At 36.5% G+C, this 14,008-nt stretch overlaps 1 protein-coding gene across 1 annotated transcript in view; it reads left to right on the forward strand.

The window, feature by feature from the left end:
* LOC132161117 (carboxyl-terminal PDZ ligand of neuronal nitric oxide synthase protein-like) overlaps positions 1 to 14,008 on the forward strand; it is a 100,803-nt gene that overhangs the window by 81,457 nt on the left and 5,338 nt on the right. Inside the window, exon 8 of the mRNA XM_059570927.1 lies at positions 11,154 to 11,315. Within this exon, the coding sequence (XP_059426910.1) occupies positions 11,154 to 11,315 (162 nt within the window). The remainder of the gene's footprint in view (positions 1 to 11,153; positions 11,316 to 14,008) is intronic.

The following is a 14,008-nucleotide window of genomic DNA, read 5'->3' on the forward strand; positions in this document are numbered from 1 at the left end:
GAGCTGGACATCTCGAACTAAAAGTGCGAAGACTGTGCGTAAATATAGCCCTGTTTCTTCATTTTTGGGGAAGTAGTGTCTATCCAGAGCAGACAGTTCATGTGAAAAGTGTTTGGAGATGGGATTTTAGGGAATGGTGGTATGGAGACTCGCTCTCAAGAGCCCTCAGGCCTGAAATGCTAGCCAAAAATTTGTTTCAAAGCAATGTCAGTTTTTCTGGATAATTCACGATGAACTGAGTTCAGCCCATGTATCCGTGTAAGAGGCAACTTTACTTTTGCCCTAGTGCTTAATTTTAGAAAAAATCCTCCCCAATGTATAGCTGTTTGCACCAGGTTGGTGGTTAGACACTTTAGAGCAGCCAGAGCGATGTTTGATTTGCTGCTTCATGTCTGTGCTCGTTGGGACTAGAGATTGGAGGATTTGGACAGTACATGACATGAGAACAGTTCTCTGTTTAGGTTTGTAGCAGGGACTCACTAACTTTAACACTAATGTTAGCTAGTTTTAGCCAGAGATACCATGCTGAAGCACAAGGTGACATTAACATTCTGCTTGAGCAGATGAAAAGAGTAACTTAATGAGAGTATGACAACCAGAAAATTAAAGTTTTTGTTTTCATTGTGATTGGGGTTGAAAGCTTAGGGACATTTCTCTCTATTTTGGTTGTATTTAGGAAATTGAATAAAATAAATTACATTGCCTGTTCCATTTTTGTAGCATAAACACCATTAAACCAATGAAAGTTTAGGATATTCCAATGTTTCTTTATGGCGCTGAAACCTAAACATGTCACAATTCTGCTCCCCGTCCAACTGATACTCAACTGTCATTGGCTCATTTCGAGGGGAGGGGCTTACCGATAGGTCAGCTGGATTCAGGCCCCGTTTACACTAGTGCATTTTTGTTTTAAAACGCTTAACTTTTGCCATGGTTACGCCTTTCGTTTACACTACTCCGGCATTTTCGACCTTCGAAAACGGAGACTTTTGAAAATGCTGCAGACCCCTTTTAGTTTAAAAACTCTGGGTTTGCGTTTCAGTGTAAACTGACCAAAACCGAGATTTTTGAAAAACGATGGCATGGCTGGCCGTATAAATAATAAAATCATGTGCTTTGTTGTCAAGCACGTAGACGCGTCCACGATCTAAATAATAGGGAATCTACCTACTCATATCTATGGCTGTACCTGCATGAATGGTCACGTGACATGCATTTTATGTTGTGTAGTGTAAACGGAGATCGTTTCTGAAACACAGCGGAAACGGCAGTGTAGACGAGGATCGTTTTCATTCTAAAACGCTGTTTTAAAATGAAAACACACTATTGTAAACGGGGCCTCAGAGAATGTCTAGACACTGGGTCAGAAAGCGGAATCTTTGTACAAAGTAAAGCAGATAATGCAGATTTATAAGAAGCTTTTTCTAACAACAGCCATGCAGGACTGTAAGAAGGGTTAAACCCAGTACAACATAAGTGTTATATTAGAAGCCTAATAGTATTGTTGAAAATTTGGGAGAGACAGTCCACCTCAAGAATCATGTCTTTGCAGTATATTTTTACGCATCCAAGGTGTTTTCCAATTCCAAATAAAATCTGATAAGGGTGTCTGTTCATAAAAAAAATATTTTGTAAAAAAAAAATAGGGAGAAATTGTTATACTTTTTAACTGCAAATGCTCGTCTTGCACTCTTTTTACTCGTCTTTTTTTCTGTTTGTTTTGTTTTTAATAACTTTTGTTTAGTAACTGAATAAGTAACTTTTATTTAGAATTATATGCTCAATGTTGCTACCAGTCTTCCTCTTCCATCATATTCGATTCAGACAGCAAGCTCACAGCTCTTAGACACAATTTATTTTGCCGTGGTGCTGTAGATTGTAGATTTGCCTTACTTTGTCTTAATTAGCATCATTTTCCTTTGTTTTCCCTCTAAACACATTCATGTCATTGCAGATGAGAGGAGACATAAAAGAACAGACTCGGAAAAGGAAAAGCTTTCTGCGTCAAGAGCCTTTGCAGCCAGTTTAGTTTTATCACTTTGATTACATTTACATTTACATTTATTCATTTAGCTGACGCTTTTATCCAAAGCGACTTACAATTGCTATATATGTCAGAGGTCGCACGCCTCTGGAGCAACTAGGGGTTAAGTGTCTTGCTCAGGGACACACTGGCGGTTCACAGTAGATTCGAACCCGGGTCTCCCACACCACAGGCATGCGTCTTATCCACTGCGCTAACACCACCCCCCCCCCCCACTTTGATGTTTGCAATGAATGAGGTCTTGGGAGATGAACTCATATACCTAGAAAAGTTAGTTCCTTTTTAAGTGTTTAAACACAAAACTTATAGAATAATATATATTTGTGCAGTTTGTGTTTATTATTTTTAAATGTCATCTTTGAAATGATTGTATTCTGGCACGCAAGTGCATTACAGTGTCACGAATGAAACGGAAAAGCCGTAAAATGCTTTTTCTCCAGCAAACAAAGAATGAAATAGAAAAGAAGAGATGGACAGTTAGAAAGAAAATAAACACCTTTCTAGTCTTCATACAGAAAACAGCCTTTCCACTTTCTGTGCCAACACTGTTAACCGTAGGGAACCAAACAGATATTGAATCGTCTCTGCTAGTTAACAATGGATGCCTAAAAAAAGTAAACTACAAATGAATTTCAACTGAGCAACTTCAATTATGCTGAGATGTGTAGTCTAAATGCTGATAAAGCTTTGACATTTCACTCTCAGTGAACTTTCAGAGATTATAACAAAGCCCTTTTGTCTTTATAATTCATTCAGTCATAAATGTAGGTCGCGTTTCCAAAGGATGCACGATTATTCAATGCATGATTAGTTCATTCACTTCTATCCATATGCTAATGTGTTACAGTGACATTTAACATTAGTTTGAATGCGTGGAAGACAATAAAAGCCAACAGCTTTATGGTGGCACTTAATCATCTTTAGTGTTAGTTAGCTATTTAACAGCTTGGACCTTTTTTGATTCTCCTTCAGACTGTGTCTGACAGCCATCCCAGCTCATGATATTTAATGCCATTCTGTATTTCTCAAGGTGCTGAATGAACCTTCACAGTGGGAATAGGATCCTTTATAAACTTGCTGCAAAAAGTGGATATTTGAGATTGTTTGATGTTTCAGGTCATTGTTCTATACTCTTTAAATCCTGACATCTCAATGGAGGAAATCCATGTGGACTGTGTTTTAATAGACACACACTAGTTTTGTCTGATCTTTTTGAAGCTGTATTATTGTCTAGGGTGTGCCTGTACCTTCAGGCAACTTTCAGTGTTATAACTATAACAATGCAAACGGTTTTCTCTTCTGACTTTTCAGACATTGTCTCAAGACTGTCATGTTAGTGAGAAAGGTAACAGTGCTCACTTATATCCTCACTGTCTTTGTTAAAATCCTTCAGCATTGTATTCTAGTCCCCAATGTCATGTTCCTGTCCTCAGGGCTACTCAACTTTGAAAAGCTCAAGGGAAACAAATCCTCAAGATAGATGAAAGAGCTGCACTTTTGATTTTTCTTATTAATAAGGCGGGTAGACTACAAGTTAAATCTACTTTAATTTTATATCACAGTAAGGGTGTTTTATCACATTTTAAGCATTTCTGTGACACTGTCTTAAGAGTAGGCTATGGTGTCTTGTATTTCTTTTCCTTCATATTGAGAAGCACTGACTCTGGTGGTTAAGTGTTTAATGTTTAATTAAACAAGAGCTGTCTACATATTATAAGCCTCTCTACATATTATATGTGTGTTATTTTGTAAACCTCCCATTTTTATCCTTCTGATTCACTGAGTTTAAGAAGAAGAGAGTTGTTGTGAGTTTGGTGAACAATGACAGGTTCCAGTAAATGAAAAAAGGTGGTACAATCCAAGCAGAGATTAAACAAAATTATTATTAAATCTTTCTTTCTTTCCTTTCCTTATTAAGGGTGAGGCACCTATTTTATCAAAAAAAATAATAATGAATAGATTAATTATTGCTGGTGGAATTATCTTTCTAATTCTATTTGGGCGATCGAATCCTCGACAAATTTCAAGAAATGAGTGATAGCTCGTCTGTTAAGTTATTAACTGCTGACTTAATGATAAACTTCTAATCTTTCAATATTTCTTATATCCCTCCGTTCTAGCTTGTAGTATTCTAGACTATTTTTAAAATTACTTCTTGCGAGCACTTCTTGAGTTATTGCCTTGTTATTCATCATTTGTAAGCTGCTTTGCATAAAAGTAGCTGCTAAATAAATGTAATTTATTCTTAGTTTTAAACCTTAGTTTTATTTGTTTGTTTTTAAAGGGTGAGACCTTTTTATCAAACAAAATTAATAAATTGTTCTTACATTTAGACATTTGTTTTATTTTAATTTCAGATTATTTGTTTAATTAAAATTCAGAGGTAGCCAATATGTGCCACCTCTTTTTTTGTAAAATATATATAAAATAAAACATTTTTTGCATTTGCTGTGAAAGTACTGTAGTAGGGCTGTCACTTTTGAGAAAAATCAAATTCGAACGGATATCGAATATCATGCAATGTATTCGAATATATTCAAATATCAACGTGCCCGCCCCCCCGCGCATAAAAAAAAAAAAAAAAAAAAGAAAAAGAAAAACACCTAATGGAGATTCAATCACAAATGTATTAAAAATGAGTCATAAACAGCACTATCTGGATCATTATTATTATTTTACTTAATGTTTGAAACAGCAGGTTATCAACTTAAAAATATCAACTTATATGAAGTGCCACTATGCATATCTCGCAACATTAGGCTAAATGAAAAAAAAAAAAAAAAAAAACGATTCAGAACAGGCACAAATAATAACGTGACAACTTAAACAGCAGCAGGAGTAAGGCATATAGCCTAGCCTAATTCATTTCTTAATATTGTTTGCAAGAAACACCAACTTGATGGTGCGGCTCTCTTTTTATTTACAATGTTCCCTGCGGTGGAGAACACACGTTCGGAGCGCACAGACGTGCCTGGCTAGTAGCTTCTATTCGCGTGATTTGGTCATGGGCCTACGCTACAATATGTCTAGAGTGCCCTCTACTGGATAAGATGGCAAAAAATAAAATACAAAAAAACAAACGGTCTAATCATAGACTGTAAAAAATGCGCTACACATGGCATTTTAAAAACCGGATATTTTATTTATAGTTCGATTATGGATATTTCACGTCATGTTCGAATGCATATTCGAATATCGAATAAAAAGTGACAGCCCTATACTGTAGTAACTTTTGCAATCAAATTAATATTTTTACATTTCATAACGTGCTTCTCAGTGCTGTCACAAAAAAAGTTATTGTCTGAGAAACCCAGCAGCAAGAAAGCAAATTTGTGTAACATCGCAATGATTCCCTCTATACGTCTCTAACACTGTCAAGGACGTCTCCCAAAAAAAAAAAGTCAATAAACAGGAGGCAGCAATCTGCCTTGCAGAAAGCCCTGAGCAGAAAAGCAATGAGGGCATTTGTGTGGCCGCTAGCAAATCTCAGTCAGCCCAGCTCTGAGCTGAACATTGCTCTTTTACCTTCGTTTACCCTCAAGAGCTCAGTGCTCTCACTAGAATACAACTGACACTTCTCATATTCAGAAAGCTGGACATATTGCACAGGTTCAGGAGAGGCAATGTGTCTAGTCTACAGACATGAGTTATAGCATTTTGCTCCCTAGCTGCTTGTATTTCACATGCTGCCGAGTGTGTTTCGATGTGTGTCGTTCTGTGTCTGACTGGAATATCAAACAAACAATCCTTATTTACATTCAGGTCTTTACGTTTGTTCCTTGTATAATGAATATGCAGTGCTGTAAGACTCCTGAATTGTCTCACCAATTATCAAAAAGCACAGTATAGTAACCGTGTGCTTGAAAGAAAGACTTGCATTGTACTACTCAGCATATTTAATTTTTTATGCAAGATGTGCAGACTTTCTCAGGCAGAGGTGGATTAGTTTGTTGTTAGATGTAATCCACTTTCAAATGCATTGCTTTCAAGTGTAGAACATCCATCCTGGACTATCAGACACCTCAGACCTCAGCACATTTTCATCTTAGCTTTACGTGCCAGATAAGAAGTTTTTTGATGTTTAGAAGGATACATGTAGGAATCAACTTTTTTTTTCCCCAAGAAGTTTCTGCTCAGGATGACAGTCAGCTTATCTGCTTTGTAAAGTCGATGCACACTTTGAGACTATGCAAACTTTCTGGTGATGTGTTTCTTGACTAGAAGTTGTCTTGATCAACTCAGCCTCAGATTTACAACTCACCTTGTTCATTGACTTTCTGATGCGTTTCGTACATGAAAATAGTAAGAGCTGGCTGTTCCAGTTTGATTGGCTCACTTTTTCACAATTTGTTGCCTTGAAACTACTTTTGAGTATAAAGTAATTACTGGGTTTGATAAAGTTGGGCTGATTTGTGCCAACAGAGATGCAAAGCAATTACATTAAATTAGCGTTTGTGATCAAAACTCTGTTGTGCATTTTACACTACTATTCAAAAGATTGAAAGAAATTGATACTTGAGCAACAATGTATTGATAAAAAAGATACAAATTCTACAAAAATATTAAGCAACTAAACTGTTTTCAACATTGATAATAGGAAATATTGTTGACAGAAATGGCATTAGAATGATTTCTGAAGGTTCAAGTAACACTAAAAAAGAAATTTCTTCTGAAAATTCAGCTTTGCCATAACAGGAATGAATGATATATTAAAATAGAAAACAGTAATTTTTACAAATTGTAACCGTTTTATATTTTTTTGATCGAATACATTCAGTCTTGGTGAGCATGAGAGATTTCTTTCAAAAACAAAGCAAAGAAACCCCAAACTTGAACAGTAGTGGGGAAAAAGGTGTACTTTTATATGTGGATGGACAGAAAAGTCTAGGTTGGAAGTTTGCATGCAGAGGAAGCTGTAAAGTGAAAAAAAGGCTTTCTACTGGTTGTCAAAAGTCTGGCAATGCAACACAAATCTGTGTGACACATAAATCTCATAGAATCATTTCTCATAGAAGTTTCTTACAGTTAGTGTTATATACCTACCCTCTGTATGAACTTTCAGATGAAAAACATTTGGCAGCTACCATAACAATGGATTAACACTGGCATAGAGCAAAGAAAATAAGAGCAAAACCTTTTCTGATATTGTTATTCTCCACAATGAAGTATGGAAAAATTCTGAACTGAAGACATCTGTTGTAAAAATCCAAGGCATCTGCTGTGACATTTCAGAAAATATGGAGATCTGTATTTTAGCTGTAGCACCTGTATAATTATAAGGTTATTTAATAACCATCCTCCACCAGTGGCCTTATATTCCACAGGCATGCTGTAATCCAATGAAATATAATAAGGTTATCTGTACTATAATAGCAGTGTACGTTATAGATTGCTGTATTATTTGTTCACATATCGACACTGCTTCTTAGTCTCTCAGTTTCTTTCTATTTTTGCCTATTTTATTTTTTCCCCATTTCGATGTTATTCTTTGACATTAGAGATCATTGTATTGGATTGAAAGTCTTCATAAGGAATCTCCTGGGGAACATCAACCCCTAACCACCACATGAGAACTGGCAACTACAGAAACAAAGGAACATGTGTGGAGATTTTACCGATCCCGTGTGAGTTGAGTTTGTGAAGCATGACAGACGTTTCCATGTTCTTCCTTACTGACCTTGTTCTGCCCACGGTAGGTTTATATTTGACCCAGTCCAAAACCTCAGGTGTTCATGGATCCTGGAGGTGACCGCTAAAGCAGCGCTACAGGCTTTTAGTAGCTGCTGTTGATTACACATACATCACATTATCACAGATGAACTAATTGGGTTTTTCTGCAGCGGTTAATTGAAAGCACTCAAATGAATGCTGTTTCCCTTGATACTTTTTAACAGATGTGTTTTCTTCAACCATTTACCAAAGACTGATCTGCATTATATTTCCTGTTACACAGCGAAAAAGAAAGCATACAGATTTCAGAACAGATGATAGTGTAATTATTCCCTGTGGAGGGATGGAAATATTCCAATAACCATCATAGATGAACTATATTTGGTGCTTGCTTAGCAGCAAAAGCTTTAGCTCTGCATAAATGGAATATCAAATTAAAGCAGTCATAAACTTTGTTGCTGTCATAATGGCTCGTGTCTTGTTTTCTGTCGGCTGTGCATGATAATCCAACTTTGCAGTGTAAACAGTTTTAGATGATTAACATGTATAGACAACAGATCTCAACTTAGTATGGAAATAAATGCAAAAAGACCAGTTGTACTGTAAAAATGATATCTTTGCTTTTGGTTAGGTTTTTAATAGCAAACTTAATATTGTATATACTTTTGCCTATGCTAACTCCATTACCCATAATGTAAAGAAGTTGTATAGTTTCATTAAATAAAATGTAGCTAATTTGCCTCATTTGAAGTATAACTCCAGTAAAATGGTTATTGCATGCGATAAATGTGGATTTAATTTGAATGCTTGTTTTTGACACCATAAGTTAAAACCATGAGATTTGTTTTGTATATATCAGTGGTGACAATTCAATAGATGGAGCTGGAAATCGGTTTGAAATCATCCTGTGGTATAATGGTAGTTGAATGCTAAATTTGCAGGGGTTATAACTATTAAGCATAGCATTTGTTGAGTTACAGCAAGAAAAACACATTCCGGAAGAATGAGAAACTTTTCTTTCTTTCATTTCTTGAGCCGGTCTCGCACATCAAGGATTTGTTTCCGCAGCATTTACATGTACAATTTGAAGTCTGTAAAATATATTCATCAATGAATAATTGATGAAGAGTGTGCTAATTCATTAAGAAAACATTCATTAAGCTCGTCAGAACTTCTTCCTGTGCTTGTTTTCAGACAGTTGCAGTGTGCTCAGTCCAGACACTCTGTTCATAACAAATGATTTTGTTCATTTATGCTTCATGATAAGATGACTTCAAACTTGCACAGCACAAAAGTAGCAAATATTTTATCAGCAGAGTCACGCTTATCTTCAGTTTTTCCGTTTATGTCATTATCATAAGATGAGCAGTAATATAATTCGCAGAATATTTTCCCCAGACGCACATGCAGATTTTTCAAGCTATGAATTCAGTGGATGTCTCCGGCTGAGGTAGATTCACTGTGAGGCATCTGTGAGAGCAGGTGTTGTTTACAACACGTCATTCTGCAGCACTACTCATATAAACAGCTGTCAGTAGACACACAGAAGGAAATCCTCATCAGTCGACCTGAACCACCACTCAGCCAATATGTGAGAAATGAAAAGCACGAGAAGCTGAGGTGAACACCTTTCCCAATATACTGCCTGCAGTCTTATTTGACATCAGTCTTAAATAAAAGCCTCCTTCGCTGGATGCATGGTTTTCTGGGATTATAAAAAAAGTCATTTTTGCCATTTAATCATGAATTGTTTAAAGGAAAATGTAATTTTTCTGCCATTATAGGGTCATCCAGTCTGGAAATAATAGGCCTCATTCACCATTCTCAAAACCAGTTAAAACACAATAAACATTTATTTATATTAGACTACGTGTCGTTTGCCATTCCTTATGCTCACCAAAGCTGCATGTATTTGATCAAATACAGTAAAGTCAAAAATATGATGGACTATTACTTCAATTTAACTATTATAAATGTTAATTTATTTTAAAGTGTCATTTATTCCTGTGATGGCAAAGCTAAATTTTCCAAAGCCATTACTTAACTCTTCAGTGTCTCATGCTGATTTGGTGCTCAAGAAACATTTATATTTATTATTATTGTTATTATTATTAATGTTGAAAATGTGATGGCTAAATTTTTATTTTTGAGGAAACCGTGATTCATTTTTTTTTTTCTTTAATGAATGGAAAGTTCAAAAGAACAGTTTATTTTTGTGTAACAATCTAAAAATTATATTTCGTCCTGCATTAATGTGTCCTTGCCAAATAGATTTTAAACTTAAATTGTTTTAAAAAAAATGTATCAGTAGTGCATATTTTAAAAAACTTGGCTTACAAAATTGGCTTTCAAAATAACATTTTTAATCTTAATAAATTGTATGGTGATTTATTGATGAGTAAAGATTAGTATTTAAATTGATGATTTTACAAACGAGCACATGCGTACGCATGGTTAGTAAATATAAAATGCTTTTTCACCCCATCTTCCCTTTCTGACCTGCTGTTTTCCATTGTTTGAATTGTTTGGGGTACTTCTGCACAACACTTGTCATCACCTTTTTTAGACCACTCCAAAAGCAGTGCTTTGAAGCACAACCAAATCAGGTTCTGAACAGCATTCTTGTCACATTAAATTGGGATAAAAGAACATTTTAACTTTGGGGGGAAAGAAAGAAAGAAAAAATAATGACCCTTGAAATGCTTTAGGAGGTCCATATCAGTCTACTAGATGCTCATGTTAGATTTTTCAAAAGACTGAGGTCTGGTTTGGTGTGTCTAGCCATCCGTTTAGTGATTCAGCACCAGGCAATGCCTGAATATTTCAAAGGGCTCTTTGCAGCGCATCAATCTCAGCCCAAATCAGTCTTATCTCTGGCCGCTGCTGCTGCGGCTTTCATACTCAGTCCCTCATTCTGTACGTGGGAGGTCAATATCTGACAACTGGCATTACCATATTTTCATCCCGACTGGGGTATAAATAAGTTGGCCGTGTAGGGTAAAACTAATAATTTGTCACAGTTGACTGCCTCCCATCCTTCTGAGCTCTGTTTGTTTGCGCAGCTACACAAGCTGCAAGTGCTACTGTGATTAATATCAGAGCCTCATTAGGGGCCAGCAAAGAGACATCTTTGACCACAGAGCTGGTCAGAGCGATGCGTTGTATCCTAATGGCAAGCATGCAGTTGTTTTTAAGACGAAGACATTGGCATGAAGCACAGGGGATGGAAATAAGTTTTTTGTTCTCTAATGACTGCTAAACTAGTTTGTATTGTGATTTTGCTGATTATTAAAGGTTCTTGCTAATTCTGCATTGTCATTCCTTATCCTCACACAAAGTTATCAAATGGCTCCAGAAGAATTTTTTATACTCTTAATGATGAACATGTAGATTAATTACAGATCTTGACAAAACAACTGTTCTCTCTGTTTTTCTCCAGCCCTCAGAAGAGCCCAACATCCTGCTGGCTTCCCCTAAGTTGCTGCTTCCCTCAGGCAGTCAGCTGTCGGCCAGCACTCCTCTGTCTGTGCACCACCAGCTCCAGCTGCTCCAGCAGCAGCTCACCCAGCAGCAGCAGCAGACACAGGTGGCCGTGGCCCAGGTGAGATGGAGGAAATGCAATACTGCACTTGAAATGGACCTTAATAGACCTGTAGAAGCTGTGGATTTAGGATTTTGGTTGTTGTGTGCATTTTGAACTTGGTATAAATATTAACATCAAAAGTTTGACTGCATTTAATTGATCAAAAATGCTAATAGTGTGAATTATTCTTACAGCAGCTTTTCTATTTTAACAAATTTTTCCTGTGATGGCAAAGCTGAGTTTTTTAGTAGTCAATTCAGTGTATAATAGCAGGGGGGTGTATAATTAAAAAGAGCAGCTAGCTCATCTAATTAGCCTCTATAATTACATGTATTATTCTTTTGAGGATGGTTTTTGTAATGTGCTTTGTGCATTATGCTAATTATGTTTTTTATGGATAAGGTGAGTTAGGGATTTATTTATTTATTTTCCCCCGAACAAATAAACGCGATACAAATAATAAGTGTTCCTCCAGAAATTTGAGCAGGAAATTTCTGCATTGACAATCTTAGCATTTTTGTCAGGTCTTAACTAGTTCCTTTTTAAGTAATTGAGCTGTTTTTTCTCAATATATTAATGAAATCCGAAATATTTTTTCTTAATTGTGAATTGAGATGTAGGTGTTGACCAAACATTGTTATTCTGTAAAGAAAATCTGTTTCTGGTCTCAGTGTAAACCCCAACATTAGAACTGGTTGTGAATGGCTTGGAGTGCACAAAACAGCTGTAGTCTTGTGTGTCTGAAGCATTTTCGTTCTTTCCGGCACTAGACTGGTTTGTTTATTCAGCCTTTGAGAGCATGCGGTTAGCTTGTTTAGCCACAGTTCTACGCCAAGTGTTTGGCAGGAGGAGAAAGCCATGTTTTTTATAGATATTTTGCTACTCTCTCTCTAGAAAGTGCTTTTTTTATTTTGTTTTGTTGTGTGTGTTTGTGTGTTTGTAGTGTGTGTGTGTGTGTGTATGTGTATGTGTGTGTCTGGGTCTGAGAATGGTGTTACAGAGGGTGGAATTTAGTTCCACGCTCCTTTGACCCACATCTTTGTGTCTGCCTGTCGCTTTGAGGTGTGTTGAGGATAGTCAGGGATGTCCATCCTGTCATAACTCTGATAAGCAAAGCCAGCCAGTTGAAAATGTTCCCAGATTCGCTTCACAACACGCTCAAAGAGAAACAAGCTGTTGCTTTGCTCTTGGCTTCTGTGACGTCTTCAGTCACTGAAGAAGAGTAGACTCTTTGAAGCACGCTATCAAAGCGGCACACGCAAGTCAATCGTTGCTTATTAATTTATTTCACCATTTGTTTTGCAGTGGCTCTCATCCTTAGGGAAAATGATCGGCAGATGAAACGATATTTGCTTTTGTGAAGTCTGGATTAGTGGTGGAGTGGGTTATTTGTGGAGGAAAATTTTTGTGTGTTTTGTGTTTCTTTTAATCATATTCTGGTGGAAGATTCTCCTTTAGACAGTTCAGTACAGATACAATTTATCAAACACATCTGGCTTCTATCATGTCCTGAAAACGATACCCACGTCAAGTCTCCCAAAAATCAGTTTTCCATGTTTGTATGAGAGCAATTCAGGCAAAATTTCTTGTGAATCATGAAATGTGGTTTCTCTTAAATGAAAGCCTTGTTACAGTTGCTGTTTAGTAAAAAAAAAAATATATATATATGTATATATGTATACAAAGGGTTTATAGAAAATAACCTTTCTAAATGCTTCGCATTTCTGATCGGCTTGTTTTCCACTTATTTTTTTGCCATGCCCTATTGCAGCTTTCAATGTGGTGTTTAAAGGAAAATCAGTCCTGAAATATTTGATGTAATTTCTTTGTGCCATTTGAGGGCAGCAACAATGGAATAAACAGCACCATAAAACCTTGTAATGACTACAGTGCAGTGGAAGAAAAAAAAAAGATTACATTTGTGCTTTGAAATTACTATGGTCATGAAAGTCTCCACTTTAAATATATGTGATTTAAATAGATTGTTAGAACATGAATCACACAAATTACCTTTTTTAGAGCTGTCTAGGTTATGTCAGCGAAAATAAATCATTTGGTGACATGCTAGTGCCATTAAATCGGTTCTCTTAAGAAAACATGGAAAAGGGTTTAGAAAACAGTGTAAATGTGAGGTTTAGGGGTGTTTTACATAAGACTAGTGCATGCAGACTGTGCATTGATCATTCCTTTCCCATGAACTTTCATCCAAAAGTAAGAAGGATTGTGAGGACTCTGATTGTTGTTTTTTGTTCTTTTCTATTCTGTTCTGTTTTGTGGTTTGGTTTTTAAAAGGATGGTTATCCCAGAAATGAAAATTCTGTTATTAATTACTCACCCTCATGTCATAAGACCTTCATTCAACTTCAGAACACAAATATATTTTTTTTATGAAATCCGAGAGCTTTCTGACACTGCATATACTGCAACACAGTGACATATTCAAGGCTACGGTTTTCTTTTTGCACAAAAAGTATTCTCGTATCTTCAAACTTTTGCACTACTCCCTACTGGCCTGATCTTGATGGCTCATTGGCTTTGTCTGGAGAATGTATTGTTCTTAAGGGCAGGCAGCACGAACAGGCACGCTGTTTAAGCTGGGTCATAAATCACCCCGGACCCCTTGGAGGGTGGCCACGGTGGCTTAAGGAGCAAACAGACACTTAGACTGTGCTTAGGATAAGCCACTGGCGGAAATGGATTCACCCGTCTAT

This window comes from Carassius carassius, chromosome 17 (genome assembly GCF_963082965.1).
Source record: "Carassius carassius chromosome 17, fCarCar2.1, whole genome shotgun sequence".
Classification (NCBI taxonomy): Eukaryota; Metazoa; Chordata; class Actinopteri; order Cypriniformes; family Cyprinidae; genus Carassius; species Carassius carassius.